Source organism: Mugil cephalus, chromosome 20, assembly GCF_022458985.1.
Source record: "Mugil cephalus isolate CIBA_MC_2020 chromosome 20, CIBA_Mcephalus_1.1, whole genome shotgun sequence".
NCBI classification, from domain to species: Eukaryota; Metazoa; Chordata; class Actinopteri; order Mugiliformes; family Mugilidae; genus Mugil; species Mugil cephalus.
Genome location: NC_061789.1, coordinates 16,922,659 through 16,945,425, shown reverse-complemented (window position 1 = coordinate 16,945,425; position 22,767 = coordinate 16,922,659). Strand labels below are relative to the sequence as shown.

At 46.7% G+C, this 22,767-nt stretch overlaps 1 protein-coding gene and 4 non-coding genes across 5 annotated transcripts; 1 reads left to right on the top strand and 4 right to left on the bottom strand.

Annotated features, from left to right (window-relative positions):
- Positions 1 to 5,661: 5,661 nt before the first annotated feature.
- Positions 5,662 to 5,733, bottom strand: trnac-gca. Its single transcript has one exon. It is a non-coding gene; the product is annotated as a tRNA-Cys (tRNA).
- A 3,550-nt stretch (positions 5,734 to 9,283) lies between these two features.
- trnac-gca lies at positions 9,284 to 9,355 on the bottom strand. The gene has a single exon. It is a non-coding gene; the product is annotated as a tRNA-Cys (tRNA).
- Positions 9,356 to 9,566: 211 nt separating this feature from the next.
- trnac-gca lies at positions 9,567 to 9,638 on the bottom strand. The gene has a single exon. It is a non-coding gene; the product is annotated as a tRNA-Cys (tRNA).
- Positions 9,639 to 10,127: 489 nt separating this feature from the next.
- On the bottom strand, positions 10,128 to 10,199 carry trnac-gca. The gene has a single exon. It is a non-coding gene; the product is annotated as a tRNA-Cys (tRNA).
- A 3,822-nt stretch (positions 10,200 to 14,021) lies between these two features.
- lfng (LFNG O-fucosylpeptide 3-beta-N-acetylglucosaminyltransferase) lies at positions 14,022 to 21,424 on the top strand. The gene is made up of 8 exons (XM_047572349.1): positions 14,022 to 14,573; positions 18,469 to 18,517; positions 18,677 to 18,779; positions 18,863 to 19,016; positions 19,102 to 19,187; positions 19,310 to 19,475; positions 19,599 to 19,684; positions 19,767 to 21,424. Exons 1-8 carry the CDS (start codon positions 14,163 to 14,165, stop codon positions 19,834 to 19,836), a joined length of 1,125 nt encoding a protein of 374 aa, XP_047428305.1. The 5' UTR covers positions 14,022 to 14,162; the 3' UTR covers positions 19,837 to 21,424.
- The last annotated feature ends 1,343 nt before the right edge of the window (positions 21,425 to 22,767 follow it).

The following is a 22,767-nucleotide window of genomic DNA, read 5'->3' as shown; positions in this document are numbered from 1 at the left end:
TTGCTATTAAGATAAAATAAAGCATCATCTAACACAGATATGAGCTGCAGCATACTGTATAAAATGTTCCTTTATTGCAACGAGGATGCATCCATCCCACCAGAATCAGCGGGCCGCATTCCGGTCTGCTGAAGTGACTGTTTTATTGCGGCGATAACCTGATGAAGCCAAAGTGTGATCAAAGACATCAGTGGAGAGTCACATTCCTCTACGGCAAGGAAATGACTCAGAGCCCAGCGCCAGTAAATAGCCAGGGCAACAAGCTGTTCTTTTTATCTCCGTGCTTTATTTCTGCTGCACCCTGCGGCTTTGAAGCTCCGCAGATGAAACCATCGCCAGACGTTGAAGTTACTTATTATAGTTCGTGTTTATTGGTCAGGATTTAGTATTGTTTATGTCTGCAGAAGTGTAGAGAAAACATCTTGAGCAGAGATGGGAACAACGCACGAAAATTGCATAAATAAACTGTAGTGATAAAAAGATGTTGCCAAAAGCAAGTTTTACTTCGGCACATTGCTCTGCGGATAGAAACGTCACCACTGTGGTTTAAACCTGAACGCCGCAGCAACTTCTATGTGGCTGATTTGTTTGAACATTCATGGTCCATCAGAGATTTTTGGACTGATTGACTGTTTACTGCAATTGCACGGGCACCCTACTGGATTGTACTGTATGTGCTAAGCATCACCACAGTGGAATTGTGCAGCAACCATTGCTGAAATTGCCTTCTTGGCTGGGTGCAGAGCCTCATGGAGCTTTATTACTCCCCATTTTGATAGCGCGAGCATGTTTTGTAGACACAAGTGGTAGTTAAGTTACATAAGTTTTATTTAAATCAAGTTCAAATTAATCAGCGCTTGTGTATTCATTCATCTGCCTGCTGATCTGGGATTAATCTCTCTTCCGAGTCCAATTCCTTCATAAGTAGCTACTCAATAGTAAATCTGATCCTGCCTGAAACAGACTCTGTAGTATAACTCCTGCCAGATCCAAAATAAAAGCAGGTTTTGTCAGAGATCCCGGAGCCCAAAGTGCTATTTTATGTCCCAGAGCACAGACGGCTTAGTGATGCAGCAAGCTGCCATGGAAACCGTGGTCGTCTGTTGTGTTGGTTGTGTCAGAGATCCGCCCTCTTGCCCTGACCCCTTCCCTCAGTGGCGGCACACTTTCCCCCAGGGGGAATTCAGATTCAACATCTGCCCTGCACCCCCTACTCTTTTCTCAATAAAGGCCATCCACGGACACCTGCTGAGGGGGTCAGAGGTCATGATCCAAGTAGGGACACTCTACTATGACCTGCAGTCCTCCAGTCTGCATCCCCTCCTTACGCAACATGAAGGGAGAAAGCAGTCACTCTTGCTTCCCATCACCCTGCTTCGGTGTATTAATGAGAGCGGTAAAACCGAGTCACTTATTATTTAAATGCATGCTGAGATCTCAACACGGGGAATCGTCTTACGACACATTACATCACCCTCTCAGAACACGTTCCCCTGTCATCTTCCCAGGACGCAGCGTCTGGCTGCCCCGTCATGTGACCGCTGAATGGTGAGACAGAAGGGGAGGGAGTTCCCACTGGTGTCTATTCGGGCTCGCTGCTCTGCCTGCTGCCTCGCCGGGCCCTAAAGGAATCACCCGGCCCTCATCAATCTGCTTCCACATTCCACAATAGCTGACAAAGAGACTCCACTCTCTCTCCGTGGCAGATGGCAGCGCCTCGGGCTCTCCACGCCAAGCTCCCATTGTTTGGACCCCGGGGTTTGATGCAGGGATCTTTGCTCCTCCTCCTTCAGTGTCACAAAAGGACACTGGGGTGTAGAAGCTGAATATCTGAACATGGCGAAATCACACACACACACAAAAAAAAAGCCCCCGACATCTAATGTTTGTTTTCACATAAGCCGCATCTCCTGTTGCTACGTCCGCGAAGACATTTAAGTATAAAGTACAGTAAAGTAAATAAAATGAAACCCTGGTGCTGTGACTAAAAGCTGTGATCTCCCCGGGATTATCTTGATTCCCACAGGGATACAGGAGGTAAGCGTGGGCCCGGCGGAGCAAACAGCAGCGAGCTCTCACAGCTTGCTATCACGCTAGAAGCCATGTTTTCTTTGTCGGTATCTGCAACCAAGAAGCACGAAGTCAAAATAAGGCGAAACCACAAAATGTAGCGGGATCAGGGGCACAGTCACAGACAGCAGTAGTTGGATTTAACAGTTAATGGAACACGATGTGCAATTTTACTTGACAATAATTATTTATAGTCATTTCTTACTATACCTACTGCTAAAAAAAAAAAAAAAAATCCAAAGAATCTTATTTTCTTACAGCAAGTGAATCAGTCCGATGTCATTATTCTAGTGTTGTGAAATCTCCAGGCTGAGATGAACATTTTCTTGATTACAAAGCACAACTCGCTCCGTGCTGTTTATTTCTGTTGGAAAATGGGAAAAGTTTAAGAGATCCAATCACACCAGTAGATTTTTGAAATACTCCAGGCCCCCGGGGATTCATTCATGCGGAATGAGGCAACGGTTTTGTTGGATTCCTTTCTTAAACAAGTTCATTTGAATAATTGAACCACACCGCCAGATTCTCAAACCGCTTCAGGGCTGAGTGGTTCATTCATTTCAAACTCTGTTAGTACCTTGGTGTTAAGCCTTGAATACTGTGTTCTCTTTTTAAACTCAACTGGAGGCCTTCAGAAAAGAACTATTTTATGTTGAATTACTGGATCATATCGTCTCTGAGTTAACGCACCAATGTTCATAAACCCGTAAGAAAAAAACATCAGTATTCTTGAGACGGTGTGTGAGTGCCAACGCTACAACAAGTCTAGATTTTCTGCGGATCAGTGTCGGTTTCAGAAGGATCCGACCCCGAAAACGAAGTCCAGATGAAGTTACGCGGTGAGCGTTTGTAGGATCTACCGGCGCAGTTTGGTTACAGACCCTGTAACTATTTTACGGCCCGTTCTTTGCAGCTCTTTCCTCCTCAGAGTGGAGGGAAGTGAAGCCCTCTTTATGATGTTACTCGAACACGCTCACAAAAAAAGCAGCTTTGAGCGACTTCCATTCAGCAATTAACATAAAGCTGCCTCTCCATTAGGGAGCACGCAGCCCTGGCTCCGCAGGCTTTTTTTTTTTTTTTTGTGAGGGAGCTGACTACGTTTAACACATCTGTTGTCTCCCATGTCTGAGCAACCCACAGACAGGTCCGTCCACAGTGATCCTTTTATTCGGCCCTGAAAGGACCTATAGGGGCTCCTGATGGATGGCCTTCGTTCCAATGAAAATGGAAAGCCGGGATAATGGGAAGAATGGGGAGGCAGCACTCCAGCGCACCCCCGGCTCCAAGCCCCTACACATCCTTTAAAAAGACCCTTAACCAGTCTAATGCTGAGCCTAATCATGTTAAAAAACAGAAAACATGTCCGAGCAAGTTCTGCTTGCTGAGTTGGCAGAAAGAATTGGGTTTCCCTCAACATTTCATCAGTTTGAAAGAAAACAGCTCTACGAAAGAAAAACACAATACTAATTTATTCATAGTTGTGTTCATCTAGTTTCTGGATGATCTGCAAAATAATATCTTGTATTTTATTGTATTTTTTAATTATTCTACTGACAGGAAAAGTTATAGATTTTTTTAAAATCTCTTAGGCAAGTATTGTCACCACCCCTTATAATGTAAATGAATAAACTGACTGGTTCAGTCCAGTTATAACACGCAGCTCTCTATGTAGAAATAATGTGGCGCAAAAGAAGCACCGCAATTACACTGACATCATCTGACCTCTATGTATGAATCAGAGGAAAACCCAAAGCTAAAACTGCAGCGTGTGTGTTCTGTAATGACATTTATATAGATGTTTACTCGGGCTTCTAACCACCTGATGAATTCAAGTCTCATTTTCTTCCAGCTCTGTTTTTTGGACTCTATAAACCATCCTGCCGCAAACATGTGTCTCTTTGGCTCCTAAATGCTTCACTACTCTCTCAGTTGTGTTCGTGTGCTTTCCAGTGTGGAGAAAGTGGCGTGCAGATGGCTGTCAGAGCTCAGACATTGATTAAGCTGCCTGCTGTAAAACGGGCCGAACAATGAGCTGAAACTGGCCGTGAAGCCCCGCAGATTAGGGTAATGTAGTTCCATATCTATGCGACGGCCTTTTCCCGCTGTCATTGTGTTGTTTTAAATTATCGTTTTTATAAACTAGAAAAAATGTTGACGTATTCTTCATTCTTTCTTTGTTTGCGAAATTCCGTTTCCATATACGAGCATGAACACCCGTTACCAGGAGTTTTTTTTTTGTTGTTGTTGTTTTTTAAACTGAAGTTCTTGACACATAATGTAAGTGGGGATTAGGAACAGGGAGGTCATCGACGGGAGTGGAGGGTTTGCAGGGTCAGAGGATGTTTACCACAGCATCGGCGATGGGGACTGCACAGAGATGTGAAGACAATAGACAAAACAATGTCCTATTTAAAGACGGGTCACTGCTATTAATAAAGCAGAGAAGATGCCAGAGGAGGTGGGATAGCATTCCAACAACTATATACCCTTTAAGATGTTATTTTTATTTCTAGGGCGGCATGAAAATATTTTGCAATAAAAAAAAAGAAAAAGAAAGAAAAGAATTATTGCTGTCTTGAGTGTCTGGTATTCACACTAAACGCTCTTATCAGGCTAAAAGAATCTAGTGGTCCCACATATTTATCACAGTAAACTCTTGTTGTGACACATGTAAGCCCAATAGAACATGATAGTCAGTTAGAACAGAGATAAGTTCAGAGCAGTAGTAGATAGCTGATGAGCCTTTGCGATTGTGGCTGTTTTCTTCGCTGTTGCAATGAAGCATGCAGAGTGTATTTTTTTTCCTTTCGGGGAAGATGGTCGGAGGATGATGCTGACAGGCAGGACTTGTTCATTTTCTGGTGGCGTTCAGTCATTCCTTGACCGTATCCTGCGTGTTGTTCCTGCTAGGGCCCCCCCCGTCATTGTCCCTCCGCTCGCGAGATCCCCTTTTAAATCAAAACAGACACTTGCGGGCGGACATAATGGGCGCCATTGTTTCCCCCGTGAAAGGAGAGCAAGTGCTTCGCTGAAGCCGCGCTCGCAGCGGCCAACCTCCGGGACAACTCCTGCATTCAGCCTTTGATTAAGGAGCGCAGTTATGCTTGGATGACTTCCTCCAAGGTGCCTGGAGGTTGTGGGAAAGGGCCAGTGAGTAAGTGTGGCCTCAGTCTTGGGGGGACGGCCCTGCCTTGGTGAACGGGCCAGACAGGATTTAACGATACAGAGTCCGTGTCCGCCCAGCTGAGGGGGCTCAATGTAGACAAGGCTAGGACATGTTGAGCTCTTGACTGAAGTTGTCTGAAGCCATCCCAAAAAATAGTGTGGGATGGTCAACAGGTTTAATTAAATACAAATATTTTTCTTCATTTTGGTCTCTCTTAAAAGCACACGCTTTCAGAAATGCACTGTCTTGTGAACTCCTCTTGTCAGAAAGGTTAGTTATTCACATTTCAGTGGTGACACTATTCAATGATAAATCTTTATTTTTAAGCGTTTTCTGCAAATGGTCTGCATAAAGAGAGGGGGTGTTCAGAAGTGTTCTTTTCTTGCGCTGGTTCCGTGAAAACTTGCTTTTGCATGGGAAATGACAGGGGGCATCCGGATTTGAGCCGGAGACCTCTTGATCTGCAGTCAAATGCTCTACCACTGAGCTATACCCCCATGGAATTTTTGGGAAAAGAGAGAAAGTTTCGGTTCAAATGTGTCAAGAACATAAACCATGCAGCTCTTTTGCTGGGAAAACAAGAGAAATGACACTATTGGCGTGAATCCCCACCTGTTTCCAGACAGAGCCTTCATGGAAATGCAGAAATGATGATGACAGGGCCACCAAAATGAATCAAACGCAGTCCAAAAAAAGCTTAATGTGCCCGCAATCTGAAAAACTGCATTAATCTGAAAGACAGATTAAGCGGAATTTTCATGTACAAGACTTTTACAGAAAATGTATTTATTTGACCATGGCATGACACCATAAGCTAATGATACTGATTATCTTTAGTGACGATAACTTATCTCAATAATGTGGGTTACATTCACAGTGTCAAGACTATGATGAGACAGAACGTCGAGCCGACTAATTCCCCACTAAGTTTGATGTCACACTAGTGAACATGCAATACGTAAACAACTGATTCTTTCCTCTTGGGTGTGTTCAGGACTCCATCTCCATCAGACAGGTTCGCTTCCCCCCATACAACAAACAGCACAGGGAGCACCTGAGTGCTCATCCTGGTTGGCCCTGTAGTGTTTTGGAGGTAAATGGATGAGGTCAACAGAAATACATTCTGAGTAGATGGGAGGCTTGAAGACATCCTGCTAATGCAAGCGGAAATAAATTCCAGCAACAAGGTCAAAAACAACACCAAACACACACTGACACAGGCTTAGCACCCCTGGACCAACTGGTGCTGGAGCGTGGACTGATCCGGGGTCAGGGTCTATTTGCGCCCAGCCTGATCTCCGACGCATCTGCGAAGGAGCGAGGGCTCGGCCTCAGACGGCCTCCTCTTAAACAGCGTGATTAGTGTGGCGCCTGCACGGAGGCCTGCGAGGGCGAGGGGTCGGCCGGCTCCTGAAGGAGATTAATATAAGGGTACCGGGAAGGGAGGAGCACCTGACATCCATCCATGATCCCAGCGTGAGATCCTGCAGTGTCCGTGTTTGAAGTGTAGTCTTCCAGAAGCTGAGATGATGCTTAATCGCTTGATGGATTCCTGGTTTATTCGCGCAGCACGAAAAAGAAGAGCGGTAATCTTCTAATGTCTGGTGGGTAGTTGATGCTCAGGATGAAACATACACTCTTCATGATTTTTTTTCTGACGTCTGTAACAGGATCTACTCTATCCCAGTCATGCCACTTCACATTTGAGTCTCAAACTAACCTGCTTCTGTCCTGGATGTCTCTCGTGGGAAACCAAAAAGCTTCTAAAGAGCATTAAGGCTACAGTTTCCCACGGATACTACAAGAGCTAGCCATTGCCGATACTTAGTGAAGTCAGCTAAGAATCATGTTTCTGACTCTACTCTGCAGATATACCTCCTATTTTAAAGTTCCCAGGGTGCACGTGTTCAAGTGTTTGATTTTAAAGGCTTCAAAACTTACATTTACAGTTCGAAACTTGTTCTGAAAACATCCTGAATCCCCGTTCTTTTCATGAGCTCCTGACAGTAGACGAGGCCTCCGCTAATCCATTTAATAAGAGAGGATCAGCCCAGCTGGATCCACGACAAGAGATAAACCGCTGCCCCGTGGGATGGAAGCTAAACCAGAGGACGGTGCCAGAGGAATTAATCCCAGTAACAAACAGAACCGAAACAGATTCCCTCAACTGACCGCGCAGTCTGGGAACAAGGTGTGCGTTCATGTGCGCGTCTGTGGAGCCCGCGGGCGACGCAGGATTTCCCGACAGGTGGCGCGTTCAACGCATGCCATGTGGCAAACCCCTACTTGGCCTTATTGAGGTTCATCCTTTAATGCCGAATCCTCCTGCTGTCATCTGACACCAGTTCACTGATATTAATAGTAATTATCAGATCGTCGTAAATGAAAGAGATTATAGAGCTGGATCAGAGACAAATTACAACCAAGTGGCTCATTTGATTTTTCATTATTTGTTTTGTGCATGCAAGAAACTTGCAGCGTTGCTCGTTTTAACAGGGCGAGGCAGGCTATTTCTCTGATGCGGCCTGGAACCTCCTGACGTGTGAAGCCACATTTAACGTTGCGCGTCACTTCTGCGGCTTAGCTACGACGTATCTGTGGACGCTACAACGTAGCCTGTTGTGCAAAAATGTAACTATACACGTCCAAAAGGCGTTTTCTCCTTCCTCTCGCACACCATATACTCAGATTTTATTTTCTCGCCATTGAGCAAAATATAAACTGTAAAACTCTGTATGTTGTTATGCTAAGCTAAGCTAATTAGCTACTGGCAGGAGCGTCAAATGTGCTGTCTAGACATAATAACTGTATTCTTGGTAAGAAAGCAAACATGTGTGTTTGCTCAGATTGTGATAGTAGGCCATTAACATTTTGAGGTTTATTTGAGTTTGCTTACATTTACAGAAAAAAAGAGGTAACCCCCATCTCCATATGCATCAGCCTGTTAGTAGGGGGTCTTTGACAATTTGCTGCCATTCACCGTGTGTTGTCTCTTACTGTTTTCACGTGGCAGTTAAGTAATTTAGCTGCCCTACAGTCACATCTGCTTTTCATTGTCATGGCTCCTTAATTCGTCCGGCCGGCCTCTCTCGTCGCTGTATATCACCCTGCTCCCCGCGGAGTTCGCTCCTGGTAAACAAAAAGCCACGTCTGAACTTCGCCGCTCGCAAAAAAAAACACAAACCGCAGCAATCCACACAAGACGTAAAAGCAACAAGGCTGAAATCTCGCAGACTGTGAAATTTCAAAAAAAAAAAAAAGAAGAAAATAAGGGGGGGTTGGGGAGGGTGGTTATTCTTTCTATAGCTGCTAATTGACTTCTGGAGACAGAGCAAACATTCATTAAAGTCCTAAACAGGAACAGATGTAGAACACTGCGGGGATGATTGAGTGCCTGCCGTTGTTCTGTGTGAGGTATCACAGTATCAAAGCTGGATGTGAATGCTCAGGGGGCTCCAAGCATCTAAGGGATATTAAGGCTTTTGCCTGATGGGGAATGTTTCCTTTCAGACCGCAGGGGGATACCACAAAGCCCCAAGGCCCGGAGAGAGAGGTAGCAGAGGTTTGGCTAACGGATCCAGTGACAGGACATGCCGCAGTTTCAGATCCAAAGGGAGTTATTATGTTCACAAAGCCACCAGTAGAATAAAAGAACGAGTCTCGGGCTCCTTCCTGTAGTATTTTTATTGCAGTAATAATTAGTGCATCTGTACTCTACGTGTTCTTTAATCCGTTCTTTGGACGGGATCAGTAAGTTGCATTTGAGGAAATAATGCAGAGCAGAATTTTGTTTGACTTTTCGTTTGTTAATGATTAATCTGTTGGTTTTCCTCTAATCTTATCTGGTGCTGACACCATTTTCCACCCATGTTTGTTTTTACGCCTCCGCCGCTCACTGGTGATGCTGCCTAGACGTTGCTAGATGTGGCGAAGCGGTTGAGAAGAGTAAACAGTAGGTTTTGTTTGATCTGTTTCTTCATAAAGTTTTTGTATTTCAAAGATCACTGAGCAAATTCAGTAAATATGCAGCTCTGGCCTCATAATGACAGGGGGCATCCGGATTTGAAACGGAGACCTCTTGATCTGCAGTCAAATGCTCTACCACTGAGCTATACCCCCTCATATGCTGAACACCATTACCGCAAATCATGGAGACCTCCTTCCATGACGAGACAACATGTTCACTGATTTAGTGACACTAGCATGAAATGCATAAATAATTCAGATTCTTTCCTCTTGGGTGTGTTCAGAAGTGATCTTTTCTTGTTCACGTTTAAATAAAAACGCCGCTGCTGAGTCTGTGAAAACTTGCCTTTGCATAGGTAATGACAGGGGGCATCCGGATTTGAACCGGAGACCTCTTGATCTGCAGTCAAATGCTCTACCACTGAGCTATACCCCCATGGTGATTTTGGGAAAAGAGAGGAAATTTCGAGGAACAAGAGAAATTACACTATTGGCGTGAATTCCCACCTGTTTCCAAACAGAGCCTTCACAAAAATGCAGAAATGATGATGTCAGAGCCACCAAAATGAATCAAACGCAGTCCAAAAAAAGCTTAATGTGCCCACAATCTGAAAAACTGCATTAATCTGAAGGACAAGAAGGACTGAATTAAGCGGCATTTTCATGTACAAGACTTTTACAGAAATGTATTTATTTGACCATGGCATGACACCATAAGCTAATGATACTGATTATCTTTAGTGACAATAATTTATCTCAATAATGTGGGTTACATTCACAGTGTCAAGATTATGATGAGACAGAACGTCAACTAATTCACCACTAAGTTTGATGTCACACTATGCAATACGTAAATAACTCTGATTATTTCCTCTTGGGTGTGTTCAGGACTCCATCTCCAAACGGCACAGGGGTGCATAAGTAGAGGGGGCATCCGGATTTGAACCGGAGACCTCTTGATCTGCAGTCAAATGCTCTACCACTGAGCTATACCCCCTTGGCTTTTGGCATAATCTGAGGATGAAACGGAACTTTCTATTACAAAATGCCACTACTAAGTCTGCTGACTGTGCAGCTCCTTTACTGGAAAACAAGAGGAATGACACAATGACACTTGAAGTGAAACCATGGCACTTTCCCAGCGGAGCCTCTCTCCTCTCTGCCTGTCATCGCGACACATCGGACTGCTCCGTCATTTTCACAGTATCAGGTCCCACAGCCCTATTCTTCCACCATAATACACACTTAGATCATATCTCTGCACCTCTTCATGTACTATAATATAAAGCCCCCCCCCCCTCCCACAGCCATGGACAACAAATAGGAAGCCATGCCAGCCTCACTCATCGTTCATAATTTGAGCCATCCCACTGAATATGTTTCTATTTGGAGCCACAGTTGTGAGGCTGCAGATCTGACCGGACCAGAATAGTCCTCCCAATTTACTGTGTTGATCATTTGATGCTCCCAGAACAACGAGGGCCGGGCACAAAGAGAGAGTGCTGGGAAGGATTAGGCTGACAGAGTGGAAGTAGGGCAGGAGCAGGGGGTGATGAGCAGGTCTGATGAACAGTTATGCAAATATCTGGCGTTAGCCTGCCTATGAAGAGGGGACGGAGTGCGAAAGGAGCAAATATGACCGGGGTACGGGGCCCTTCAAAAAAGGACATCGGCCACCAGTCGGGAGTTTCCTGTTTTCATTGGATCTGCAGAGTTGAGCCTTTCTCTTCCCTTGGCTCAGATCACTGGGCTTCTTTATTTATTCGAGAAATAAAAAGACGGCTTCATTCGTCCTCCGAAAGTTGACTCACTCTTAACACAGCGACGGACAAACTTTTTACACAACACATCCTGCGACTGCAGAGATAAACAAATCTGGTTAGGCACACAAGTTCATGCACTTGATAATTAACATGAGAAAGCATCTGATGGGAGGGAGGGGGGCACTGGTGGAAGAACTGCCATTTATTTTGAGTCAAGGGACCTTTTGAAAGGCTCAGCTAGGATACGTGGCCAACTTCCACCTCTTAAACCTTATGTTATAGAAATAACTCCTTTGTCAACAGCTTTTAGAGGTCCCTGGAGTTTATGGTGGAAATATAAACCTGAAGGGTCAATGTCTAGTTTCCAGTAACAAGTGGCTTTGTAAGGGAGCCTGTCCATACTGCGGTGAGACAGGGATGATGACATCCTTGATGATGACAGAGCTGATTAAATTAATCGAATGCAATCCAAAAAAAAGTGTCCACAATTTGGAAAACTGCATTAACTCTGAAAGACAAGAAGAACTGCAGCTTTTACAACGTATGCCAACGATAGTGATTATCTTCAGCGTGATCTTATCTCTTGAATTATGGGATTTTTTTTCTTTTTGCCAGTAAGGATCATAGTAAGTCTCATCCCCTGTTGCGTAAGTCCATTGTGCTTACCTCAAACACGTTCTTTCAAATTTACTGGAACTCTCTTTGCAGATAACTTCAAGTTCGTTTTAGTTACTCGTCTCATGAGCAGCTGAAGGCCTCTCTACTGTTGCGTGTGTGGTGAAACTGACACCGAGTTCTGAGGAGGACGCCCCGGTCCCCTGGCTCTCGCTTCGGGTGTGACCCGCAGTCCCATCAGCGCTACAGAGCGTCAATGATGGGGAAACACACAGGGCCGAGGACTGATCCCCTCCACTCAGCTCTCATCGCTGATTCCAGGAGGGACGTCGGGGGGAGTCTTATTCCATTTGTACTGTGTTATAGCCGTGGTTGACACTTAGACAGAAGAGTTCAGAGCTGGCCTTCAGTGTTATGAAATGAAACGTCCACAGCTCATCTCATCTTAAATAAAAGACACTCAGCATTCGGGCGTCAAATGCATGGAAGTGGGACGTCTTTATAGACCTCACTACCTCTGTATAGACATGATTTGATCAGCATTCATGTGGTGTAACGTAAAGCCATTTAGAAAAAGTTCACAAGCATTTAACAAGCTAACCGCTCCTCCACAGTTCCCCAAAATATAATAATTTTTACACTTAGGCTGCAGCACTGATGCATTCATGAAAGTATGAGACATGGATAAAAGTTACAGACATAGATATTTTCCAAGATTCTGAGTTTAGCTTGCAGGAGATCTAAAACCTTGCACCGAAGCGTCTACTGCAATGCAAAAGACAGGGACAGTACTATTCACTAATATGCAAAAGTTACAAGAAGCAGAATTTTTTGGGGCATCAAACTGAGGAATGTGTGAAATGAACGGAAACACTGAAAAGAAAGACGCGTCTTTGAGCTTCCACGCCGTGTTTCTGTTCAGCATGAACAGAGACTAAACAGAGTATCAAGTTATCGCTGATGGAGCTCAGTGTGATCCCAGGTATTTGTGTAATCGGGGGAAATAAAAAAGCGACATTTATTTATGCCTCCGGGACACTTGTGGGATGTTGTGACAGTTCACACTGGGATTCTTTACCTGCCCCATCCTCTATCACATGCGACCATGTTTGTTAAAGCGCGAACTATAAATAGCTGCCCTGTAATTTTACCATCAGAGCTCAGATCCCCCAGCATGCTGATATAATCAGAGGGAAAATCAAGCACGCCGTGGTGTTTATTTGTGGGTTTGTGGGCGCTGTGGGGAGGAAGTGGGCTCGTCTGAAGAAACTGGATGTAATCCCTCTGGCATTCAGCAGTAGTGTCAGGCAGGGGGGTCGGAGGAGAGGGAGAGCCATGGAGAGGTTTCAAAAGGCAGTTAGCAAAAGGCTGACATAAACTGCAAGGCGAGGAGGGAGTCTGGAGCTAATACAGATGGAGGCCGGCGCGGTTTCACTTGCCATTTTAACAAGAGACATTGTTCTTACAGGTCCAAAAGGACCAAAAACAGTCTCTGAGCTGGGACGAATGCCCTGCAAGCCCAGTAAGCCCAAAGAGGCGGATGATTGAAGAAGAAGGAAGGCCACAGAGACAACCCCTTCTGTCTGGTTTCTTATGCTTGCTTTTGGATTCCTTTCTGTGCTCACTTTCAAACGTAGGACAAAAGGCCTTGACAGGAGCAAGAAAGCACGGCCCTGCATGTTCCAGAAATAAAGAGAATGAAACACCTGCAGAGGAAAATGAGTTTTTCTCTCGCAAATGTTTGAAAAGGCGCACTTCTGGTGCTGCTGCAAGTAAAGAGAAGCAAGAAGCGTGACTGAACCTTTCCACAATTCATCACCTGGCGGTTATAGATTTATCAATCCGAAGGTGTCCTTTAAAATCTCTGACTGATCAGATTAGTTTAAACCAAACTGTCGAAACCTGGCGGTCGCCACAAGTCGTCCAGCCTCCACCAGCTGCACGAAAATGGAACTCATGTCTTTTGGTCAGCGTCCCAGCACCAGATGGAGCCAGAATTTGAATAACAAGTGTTCAGGAATGACCAACTGTCTAGAGGCCTGGCAAGGTCAGCGATGAACAATGGAGCCTGTTTGTCTGGTGAATGGTCGGCTCACACCCTGGTGAGTTCAAATAACTTCGCACTGAAAAGTGAAAGGATGAAATGAGTGTGATTAAAGACTCACAGCGAGAGAATAAACATTTTTAGCGAGATGAGTCACGGTTTCCCTCCAGGTGCAGTTTGGAAACGCACCTTTGCTCCTGATCACCTGCAGCTTTGTTTTCCTTGGGTCAAACGTTTACTTTTATTGTGTGTACGGGCAAAGCTGAACTTAGTGACACACACATACACACAGTGCTAAATCCACGCCCTATTGTTGCGTCACTGGCTGGCATGCTGGATTCAAGGACCTCCCATGAGGCGTGGCCACTATGGAAGCTTATATATTTCCCCCCTGCACACATCACTTAGTTGCTGTTCAGCTATGCGCACTAACGGGACCGTACGTGTAATAAATTTTGAGATTTATTGAGGAACACCAGCATATGGACTTGGCATTAGAAGTTCGCTGCGCCGCTTCGTAGTATTTTTTAATTTAATCATGCTGAAAAATAATGGAAAGAAGACAGCCATCTCTGTAGCCTGCACGGCATGCCTCTGCCTGCTGCTGCTCCTGGTCGCCCTGCAGCATCACCGCGTCCAGGTGGACGAGCGGGCGGACGGAGAGGACGCCGCTGCGCGCTCGCTTCTCCAAGAGGAGGAGGAGGAGGGGGACGCGCGGCCCCAGGGCGCACGGGACAAGAAGGGATTCTCGGCGTACTTCACCAAGCTGACCCGGGGGCGGAGGGAGGTGGAGAAGCCCGCGCGCTCCTCCGCGTCCGCCGCTGACCCCCCGCCAGCCGAGGACATCAGCGCGGATGACATCTTCATCGCCGTGAAGACCACCAAGAAGTTCCACCAGTCCAGGCTCAATCTGCTCCTGGACACATGGATCTCCAGAAACATGCAACAGGTAAGGGGAAAGTGCAAAAATGAACATTGAATCTGGTGTTTTATCCATGCACAATCGGCTGTTTATCAGATATTACATATTGCACAAGCTGACAAGTAATATTTCAGTTGTGATGTGACGCGCGCGGGTTCACATCATTGTCGCTGAGCCTTTTCCTGCAGAGCTGGACAATAAGGGATGCAGGTGATGCTTGTTTGACGGCAGTTTACAGTGCCGCATTGTTCCCCCTTGTCACCAGATGACACGCTGAAAACGGCCACACAGCCCCCTGTTCACCGCGCTGAATTTCCCCGGCTTTGTCACTTTTTATTCTCCTCTGACTGATGTCCCTGAGAACGCAGGGAGCAGTTTCAGGACTCCCTCTTTAAACCCCCCTCTCTCCCCGCAATCTATTATCCCTCCTCTTTCTGGGTGTCCCTGTGAATGCCCCGGGTGCAATGGATGCTTCACAGCACCGACTCCAGCGCTGTCCCCCTTCCAGGACTAACAAAGCGTCTTTCTGAAGGGGGAAGAAAAGCTTTCCCAGCCCCTTGTCTCCCCTCTTTCCATGGGAACGTGGGAGCTGAGTGTGGGTCAAGCTTGCTTGGAGGGATGGGAAAGACGGGGGCTTCGCTAAGGGGATGCCTGGGACAAAAGGGTGCATCTGTGGGCAAGTTTACGCCGGGAACTAGCACGCTGGGTATGAAAATGCGGCCTTGGGAGCCAAGCTCCTTTTTAGATGGTGCACAAAGACGGGGATGGGGTGTGGAGAAAACTAGTCAAAGTGATTTTTATCCCGCACATAGAGGTGTCACACGTGCTTTTGCAGAAGTCTGTCTGATTTGCCTCAAAGGCTGTCATACACAGGCTTCAAAATCTCCCCTCTGTCCTTACTCTAAAGCAGCGGTAAAGCTTGGGGAGAGGTTTCGTCTCACAAGATGCGTCAGGAAACGCAATACTGTTAAGCTGTCACAATCACTTTGGCCTCATCTGTGAAAGGAGGAGCAGTGATGGGGCATAATGACATAGCTCCCACCGATGATGCTCTACGACACCTGCCCATATGTGGGACTGTTTGGGCTAATTGGCCTCGGTTACTGTACTGGATGATGCTAGTTAACCCATCCGACAGCAGGGCTGCTAGGCAGGCAGCTGGTGGGTGGCTGCGCAGACAAAAAAAAAAAAAAAAAAAAAAAAAAGGACAGACTGAGCACCACAATGCAGGAGGGAGTTCCTGGAGCAAGGGTGCCAGGTGGTCATGGGAGGCAGAACAAAGGGCGGCCTTAATGCCAGCCATATGATGCTCCGAGTTCCCACCGTGTGCATATGGCCGCCCCCCCCCCCCCCCCCCCCCCCCCCCCCCCCACCACCTCCCCGCGCTCAGGTTTGATTCTCACGCTCAGCTGACGAACATCTGTGGAGCTTGGACCTCTTCTAGCTGCGGAGGAGACTTTTCTTTTTTTGTTGTTGTCGTTGTCGCTTCTGCCTGCGCGCTTACTCTGTGTGCAGGTGGAGCCGCTATCTGTTGCTGTTTGCGCGAGGGGAGGGCGGATTAACTTTGAGATAGTCGTGTTGACACAATAGTGCCTCTTCTTAATCTTTGAGCCCGCGCGGAGCGTAAACAGCACTTTCTGCAAATCCAGTATCCTCATGTTAATAGTTACTCTGAGCAGCTAATAAATCTAGTTAATCTGAACGGGTGCTTTTGAAACGCGAGCAGCCCTTCAGCGCCATCAGTTTAAATCCCAAACTCAAGAGGATCCAGACCAACTCTTCTCCTTCTCCCTTTCTTGGACGGATTTGTAAAACTGGCACGTAGTGGCTGCTTTTATCAGAGCCTACATTTATTTTCTAGTGTCTGGACAGATGGCACAGGCATCTTTTGTGCCGGTGGTGCCAGGCATTCCTCTCTTAAGAGTATGATAATTAGCCAGCACTCCAGCTATGAGTGCTTTTAGCCTTCAGGAAAAGCACTTGCTGCTGTGGGTGAGTTAATCAAACGCCTTCAGTATGAAGCAGTGGATTCACAAGCGGTCAGAAAGTGGGCGTTGGTAAAAATAAATAAATTAAAAAAATTGTGTGGCCTTTGTTTTAAAAATGAGCTTTTTCAGAGTCCGGGACAGAAGGGGGAAGGAGTCAGGGTGGAGGTGGCTGATGGAAAGAAGGGAGCCGGGTGCCCTTCCTTCCTGTGGAGCTGGAGACAGCCAGCCAGGCACCACGTTCAGCTCAGACTGGGCCGTGCCAGGCCTTCCTGCAGCCAGGAGGGCAGCGCCCCCCCTCTCCCTATATCCTCTCATCTCCCGCTCCTCCTCACCCCTTGCCCTCATCGCCTCTTATCTCTGCTTCACACGCAGCCACTTCTCCTGTTATTTAATTGCTTTTTTTGATGGGTAAAAAATTAGTATTCCGTGAAAGTAACTGTTCCTCTAAGTTTCAGCTGAAAGACAATGAGAGAGAGAGAGAAAAAACTTTTTTTTTTTTTCTCCCCTCAGGAGGTTTCTCTTTAGTTAACTCCTGCAGCTGTATGCAAATGAAGAATTTACCCAGTGGAGACTTTACCCAGCATGAAAACTCAGAGCATTGTTCTATTGAAGAGGCTCAGGCTGCGTATGTGGCCTAGAGGGGGAAGGAGGAGGAGGTGGGGGGAGGTGAGAAAGGGGGTGAATGGCCACACACGGTTTTCGATTTGCAAATCAGCGGTGAGATTCCACACCGGTCCTCCATCCTCCCTCCCTCTCTTTCTGTCAGTAGCGTGGCAGCCCTGGCAGCTGCCTCGGTGATTAGGCCGCCTATTCACCGGGCTTTAAAGCAAACAGCTCCGGCCTCTGATCCCCCCTCACCAGTCAAGCCACCGCCGTTCCTTAAGCAAATAGCAGGCTCGCGGCGTCGGCGTCGAGCGGCGCCTGCTCAGAATTTGCTCAAAAAGGGCACTGTGTCCTTTAATTCTGGCAAAGTCGGCGGCGGCGGCGGTCGACGGCAGCCTGCAGTCGCTCGGCAGCTGCAGGCTGCGGCTGAAACTCGCAGGGACGAGGGATGTAGCAAAGGGCCCCGTCAGGGAGGGTTAAGGGCAACGCGGCGTGGCATGTAGAGACACGTGGCCCAGATAAGAGAGCGTGATGTTCGGCAGGTGCTGCCTCACCTCAGGTGAAGAGTAAACAGACCGCTGGCGGTTACGGAGCCTGCAGGCCGGCGGCCCTTTTCATCGTCCCCATTCACCGGCCTGCACCTGCTCGGTGTGAGTTATCATAAAGAGGTGTCTAATCCCTCCCTGCTCCCTTTAAAGTGCGTTCCTGCAACCTTGCCCTTTGTTGTCAGCTCCTTTTATGACTAATTGCTACATTCAGCAGACGCTCGCGGTTTACCTCTTGTGAAGGTTTGAGGTAGCGGGTGAGGACAAAGGCGCTGGTTTATCACATCTGTTAAGACTGTAACTTTTTTTTTTTTTCCTGCTAAGGTTTTAGCCAGATCAGACGCGCTGGAGCTCGGCATCAGGTCCAGCAGAGAGAAGGGCCTCAGCCAGGGGATGTGATGCATGAATGGTGTGTGTGTGTGTGTGTGTGTGTGTGTGTGTGTGTGTGTGTGTGTGTGTGTGTGTGTGTGTGTGTGTGTGTGGGAGGCGGACAGTCTGCCTCCTCCTTTGTTGTTTGTCTGGGATGCTTCGGGGCGGCCACATAGTTGCCATGGAGAGAGTAAAACGCAGGACAAAGGGGCTTTATTAGAGCAGGGGGCTGTTTAACGCGACGTGTTTTCCACTGCATAAAAGACGCGCTGATTGATGCTAATCACACTGGCTGGACGCGAGGAAGCGGGAGTTTGATCGCGTGACCGCCTCACATGATCAGCCGTGGCGGTTTTTTGATGTAGCCGCTTCAAACGCCACATCCTCTTATGTGTGTTCTCCCTTGTCCGTTTGCAGACGTACATCTTCACGGACGGAGAGGACGATGAGCTAAAGAGGAAAATTGGTAAGTTTTATGATGGTTTTTTAACGTCAGGAGCACAGATGCACTTTGTCTTGTTCGCCACGTGAAACCAAATCAAATTTAAATGTCAAGAAAAAAAAAAGCCTCCTTTGATGATCCCATCTCATGCTGCAACTCTCTGCCCGTTCTTTTCTGCCACAGGGAGTCACGCCATCAACACCAACTGCTCTGCAGCTCACAGCCGACAAGCTCTGTCGTGCAAGATGGCGGTGGAATACGACAAGTTCATCGAGTCGGGGAAAAAGTAGGAATCCCTTTTTTGAAGTGCGGATATGCGCCGATGTAGTCTGATATGTCCCCCACCTAATACCTGGTCCTGCTTCTCAGGTGGTTCTGTCACGTAGATGACGACAATTACGTGAATGTGCGGACTCTGGTGAAGCACCTGTCTCAGTACCCCCACACCCAGGACATGTACATCGGCAAACCCAGCCTGGACCGGCCCATAGAGGCCACGGAGAGGCTGGGGGACAATAAGATGGTACGTCAAAGAAAGAAGCTCATGTTCACAGCTACGCCATTAACGAGTCGTACGTTTGGGTTGACTTTTTCTTCCTCTCTTGTAGAAACCGGTCAACTTCTGGTTTGCTACCGGAGGCGCGGGCTTCTGCGTGAGCCGGGGTCTGGCACTGAAGATGAGCCCATGGGCCAGGTAAGACACGCAAAAACTCTCGAGAGCTAAGAGATACTTGAAACATCTTTGTAAAACCTAGGAAGACTCTTTTGAATTTCTTCAGCTTGAAACCAGCACTAACTAAGTGTCTGCCCTTTCAGCGGCGGCCACTTCATGAACACGGCGGAGAAGATCCGTCTGCCCGACGACTGCACCATCGGCTACATCATCGAGTCCGTCCTCGGGGTCCCCCTGACCCGCAGCAACCTGTTCCACTCCCACCTGGAAAACCTGCAACAGGTGTCCAGATCTGAGATCCATAAGCAGGTGAGGGGGCTCACAGGGCGACTCCGTTTCCTCACACACTGACTTTCATTCCTTATGAAGTCATGAAAGCAAGGGACTTCCCCTCCCCGTTGCTCATGCTTTCGCCGCGTTTTTCTCCCCCAGATCACTCTCAGTTACGGGATGTTTGAAAATAAGAGCAACATCATCAATTTGAAAGGGGCTTTTCCTGTGGAGGAGGATCCGTCGAGGTGAGAGATTGTTCGGCTTCATTACAAAGCACCTTCGACACCCCCTCCGTGAGTCTAACCCCCATTTGTTTCTGTCTTCCAGGTTCAAGTCTGTGCACTGTCTCCTGTACCCAGACACCCCATGGTGTCCCCCCCTGGTTGCCTATTATTAGGGCGACCGCTCCTTTCTCATCCTCGTCCCCGCTGCGCCTCGGTATCTGAAAGGCTTGCGGGGACCAGCGTTTTGTTTCGGTATTAGACTGCGCGGCCGCTGTATTCTTGGTTCAGCGGTGCGTGGTCTTGGATGGTTTTACTGGGCTGCTGTGCGGCCCGCCTCGGGACTATTCCTTCCCGCCAGGAGCTGGGACCTCGTCTCTGTTACGCTTGGGGCGGAGGGCTCCGGCTCCGGGCAGGAAGCGGCTTTCGCCGTTTAAGCTTTGCAGGCAATCAGTCGAGCTTTGTGATGTATATGTTGCTTGTAAATGTATCTGCAATTCTCATAGAATGTATTCTCATATATTCAAGCCTTTTTGCCAGCTTTATATTAACTCTCCTTTCTCGCTTTTAAATATCAAAGCCATCCAGGTCTATGTTTGTAGGCTGTGGGGCTTTAACGCATATAATTGGACGCTTTTATTTTTTTCTTTAGTTCTTTTAACTGCGATGACTCCGGACGCACGCTCTAATATGAAGATGTTGTTGTACCTTTAAGTCTTTTAAGTGAACAGTGTTATTTCTCCCACGACTGGAGCTGGCAGTTGGCAGAATTCCAAAATGCATCTTTGGTGACCTAATCTGAAGTATTTCAGGACAAAGCACTTTCCCCTTTTTGGGTATTTCTTGGTGAACCGACCGAGTTTACGTCCTTTGATGACATACTTCAGATCTGTGTCCCAACTGAGACCAGAAAAATAATAATTATAAGAATAACCCCTCGAAATCTCAACATCTATTCATTTTTATGTATTTAATAACACTCCTTGCATTAGTTACAATCAGGGGAAAAGTGATGAGTGGACGAGATTTTGATTTGGGGTTACAATCAGCTTTTGAATTGCTTTGAAAAGTCCTTTTATTGTTGTTTGAAAATTGCACAGCTGTGTTTCAAATGGGCTGATGTTTGCTCCTCGCCTCCAGAAGTCACAAAACGGTGGACAAGTGCCGGCCTCGCTGAATGGCACGTTCAAGAGCCCAAAATAGTGAAGGGAGAGCTGACTGAATGAGCGAAATAACAAGCGTGTGTGTAATCCGAGTCTCAGTCTATAATAGTTTGCACAAAAGGCTGATCTCCAGACTCAGTGTTGTCAACTAGAACGTACATAATTTACACATAATGTCGACTGGTTACTGTTGAGGCCTGTGAGGCGAGGGCAACATCAGTTCTTCCACATGGAGGTGTCTGTTACCTCTGTGCCATCACTCACCCATATTGGGTCGCGCTATCCATTCTGATTACAGTATTGTGTACTGTGCCTTTGTTTAATTAAGTAGTGACTGTACTGTATATGCTTAGAATGTAATTCCCCCTTTTGTGGTTTACAAACGCTTTTAATTGACCTGGACATGATGTTTTTTTTTGTACTGTTCTGAACTGTGCTAAATGACTGTGGTGTTTTATTCTCCAGTATCTGGAGGGTTCAAACAGTTCATTCCCAATACTGGCTTCTCAGGGATTATGAGCTGATCCTGGTATTAACTACCATGGGACCCACGGTGGGACCTAAAACTTTGGAATAAAAGTGCATAACCACTGAGAAACATTACATGTTTTGTCTTGTTTTTATTGGAGTGTTTCTGTATATATATGTATATACTTGCCATGGAAACCATATTGGAATGAACCAGATGAGAAGTGGTACGTTTACCAAAGAACAATTAAATGAGGGGTTCCAGTTGATTCAGATTGGTGCTTGAGGTACTTTTAACACCTGAATTTGAGTACTGGATAGTTACGTTAGATGGCTATTTTATATAAAACAAGTCATGAATTTAAATTCTATTCAATTTTATTTATATGACGCCAATAACAATACAAATCGTCTCAAGACGCTTCACAAAAACCAGCCTGCAACCTCCAGAGCAAGCCTGAGGGCGACGGTGGCAAGGAAAAACTCCCTTTTAACAGGAAGAAACGAAAGAATCGTGAAACACTGAATCTGTTCCTTTCATAATGTACATTTGGGAGTCACACCATTTCCTTACCAAATGTCATTATTGTACTCTCGCTCATCGTGTGGGAGGACTCTCTTCCTAACAATGCTTTTGTGTTGGGAACACTTAGTTCTGAGGTGCGTGCACGCACTTGAATCTGTTTGCTAATATGAGAGCGGAGACGGGCCTCTCGCTAATAAAGATTGGTTTAAATCTTTAATAATCGCATAAACCATGAGTCACTAGGATGATAAAGATAAGATAAAGGCTGCTCTGCTGAAACCAGATGCAACATTATCATGCTGCTTACAATGTATCAGTCCAAGCAAATGCTGATCGGCCACAACATTATGACCTCGTAGGTTTACCTTGTGGGGGCCGTTGGGTTCTATGGGTTGAAGTGAGGAGCCTCTGTGGATCATCCCACAGATACTATTTGGAGGCCACCTTGTTCTGTTCTTCATGTTTTTTCCTGCTGGGTTAGGGTTAGGGTTAGTGTTGTTGCTATGGGGTTGGGGTGCCTGGTCTGATCTAGGTGGGTGGTACACGTCCAAAAGTTTCCCAGCAGAACATTGCACCGTCACAAGATGATCATTGGTTTTAATGTTGTGACAGATCTGTGTACAGCATCCTGTATGTGAATACTTATGGGGGCCTTTCTATATGGAGCTTGCATGTTCTTCTTACGCCTTGCGTGGGATTCCTCCGGCTTCCTCCCACGTTCCAAAGACATGCTTGTTGGGTTAATTGATGACTCCGCGTCGGCCGCACGTGTGCATGTGAGCGGTTGTTTGTCTATGGGTGTCCTCCCTGTGACAGACTGCCAACCTAGGGTGCACCACGCCTCCCCACCCAGTGCTAGCTGGGGCAGTCTTCGACCCCCGTGACCCTCTGGAGGATGAGCTGTAAAACATAATGAATGAACTGTTCAAGTAACACTTCAAGAAAGGCTT